This window comes from Neovison vison, chromosome 12 (assembly GCF_020171115.1).
Source record: "Neovison vison isolate M4711 chromosome 12, ASM_NN_V1, whole genome shotgun sequence".
Taxonomy (NCBI): Eukaryota; Metazoa; Chordata; class Mammalia; order Carnivora; family Mustelidae; genus Neogale; species Neogale vison.
This window is the reverse complement of record NC_058102.1, coordinates 98,129,432-98,131,903: the sequence shown is the minus strand read 5'-3', so window position 1 is coordinate 98,131,903 and position 2,472 is coordinate 98,129,432. Positions and strand designations below refer to the sequence as shown.

Here is a 2,472-nt window from a genome sequence, read left to right as displayed (position 1 = left end):
CAGAAAAACATTATTCATTATTTTTTCACCACACCCAGTGCTCCATGCAAGCCGTGCCCTCTATAATACCCACCACCCGGTACCCCAACCTCCCACCCCCCCGCCACTTCAAACCCCTCAGATTGTTTTTCAGAGTCCATAGTCTCTCATGGTTCACCTCCCCTTCCAATTTACCCAAATTCCCTACTCCTCTCTAACACCCCTTGTCCTCCATGCTATTTGTTATGCTCCACAAATAAGTGAAACCATATGATAATTGACTCTCTCTGCTTGACTTATTTCACTCAGCATAATCTCTTCAATGCTCTAGTTTTAAGTATCAACTCTCTTATGAAATCAGATCATTTTTTTAAACTTATTTACATTTCTGACTATGTGTTTTTGGTTTTGTTTGTTTGTTTGTTTGTTTCTGTACCTTTTTAAAAACTCCTCTTATTTCCACTTCTGGAGTTGTTTTCCTATATCTATTTCATAATATTCAAATCAGAAATGAGGAATCAGTCAAGAGAGATCAAGTTCATTCTCCTAGGATTGACTGATGACCCACAATTGCAAATTGTGATTTTTATATTTTTCTTCCTAAACTATGTGTTGAGTGTGATTGGGAACTTAACCATCATCATTCTTACCTTACTAGATCCCCGCCTCAAGACTCCTATGTATTTTTTCCTCCGAAATTTCTCCTTCTTGGAAGCTTCATTGACAACAGTCTGTATTCCCAGATACCTGATAAGCATCATGACTAAAAACAAAATAATTTCCTACAATAGTTGTGCATCTCAGTTATTCTTTTTCCTCTTATTAGAAATTACAGAATTTTACCTACTGGCTGCCATGTGTTTTGACCGGTATGTAGCAATCTGCAAACCCCTCCATTACCCCATCATTATGAACAACAAAGTGTGTTACCAACTACTATTCAGTTCATGGACAATTGGCTTTCTGTTTACATTTCCACCAGTGGCCTTGGGACTGACACTGGATTTCTGTGCTTCCAAAGTAATTGATCATTTCATGTGTGACACTTCCCCCGTGCTGCAGCTTTCCTGTACTGACACTCATTTACTGGAATTGCTTTCATTTGCCTTAGCTATTGGAATACTCCTGATTACATTGCCTTTAGTAATTCTTTCCTACACATACATTATCAAGACCATTCTAAAACTTCCCTCTGCTCAGAAAAGAACAAAGGCTTTTTCTACTTGTTCTTCTCATATGATTGTAGTCTCCCTTACTTATGGTAGCTGTATCTTTAATTACATAAAACCAACAGCAAAGGAAAGGGTGACTTTATCTAAAGGTGTAACTGTTATTTACACCTCAGTTGCCCCTTTATTAAACCCTTTCATTTACACTCTCAGAAACCAGCAAGTGAAAGAAGTCTTCAAGGATATACTCCAAAGATTTTCTCTTTTTTCAAAAAGTGAAGAGGAAATTTAATTTTAAAATCTTAACTAAAAAGTAAATAAAAATTTTGACTCATTCTATAAGCTTACTTAATCTATTCTTCAAATAGTCCATCTAATATTTATACCTCATAATATTTAACCACACCTGTCACCACAATTCATTTTTTTTCCTCCAACTCTATGATTAACAGTCCTGTCCTAAAGTATGTGTATTCACTTGAGTTATCAACACAAATGTGAAATTTTTTTACTCTACAAAACATGGTTCTGACCTCCTCAGAAAAATGATTTTAAATAGATATTCATTATAAAAATTTTAAATAAGTATACAGACATCAGTATAATAACATGCCCTACTATTGGAACTCTAAGAAGTTCTTCAAATGTCACACAAATGTTTTCAACAAAACAAAAAAAGAAGGTAGGCCTCAAGTCATAAATAGCTCATATGTTCTAAAATGTAACAACTTTATCTGGTATGTCAGTAGACCTGAAAATTTGGAGTGAGTAACAATCACACACCTGGTTGGTTTATTTAATGGCAAATACAATATTCTCATCCTTAAACTGTCTTTTTTTAAAAGATTTTATTTATTCATTTGACAGAGAGAGAGAAAGAGAGAGAGACAGAATGAGCATAAGCAGGGGAAGAGGCAGAGGGAGAAACAAACTCACTGCTGAACAGGACATTGGGCTGGATCCCAGGATCAGGAGATCATGACCTAAGCTGAAGGCAGATGCTTGACCATGTGAGCCACCACGTGCCCCCCTAAAATGTCTTTTTAACTTAGCTGGAGTAAAGTATAGAAAAATGGACTACAGGTGATTCTGTTGTCGGTGGTTCCTATGAGAGTTTTCTTTTTTGATATAAAAGCCTATGTGAGCAGATTTTTATTTTATTAAGATTATTATGTTAAATTTATTGAGGATGGGTTTTTGGATGTTAGAGTCAGGAAGACAAGTTAAATGGCTAATACTTCAAACTAAATGAGTTACTTGAGAATTGAAATGCAATAGTGTCAAGGAATCTGAAACTCTGGGAAAAGTTTCCATAGATACTAGG

General features: G+C 35.5%; 1 protein-coding gene across 1 annotated transcript; it reads left to right on the top strand.

Annotated features, from left to right (window-relative positions):
- Positions 1–456: 456 nt before the first annotated feature.
- Positions 457–1,425, top strand: LOC122891424 (olfactory receptor 6C6-like; the record flags this gene model as incomplete). The annotated part of the gene is made up of 1 exon (XM_044227055.1): positions 457–1,425. A coding segment is annotated over exon 1 (936 nt), but the record flags the coding sequence as incomplete, so codon positions are not given.
- Between the last annotated feature and the right edge of the window lie 1,047 nt (positions 1,426–2,472).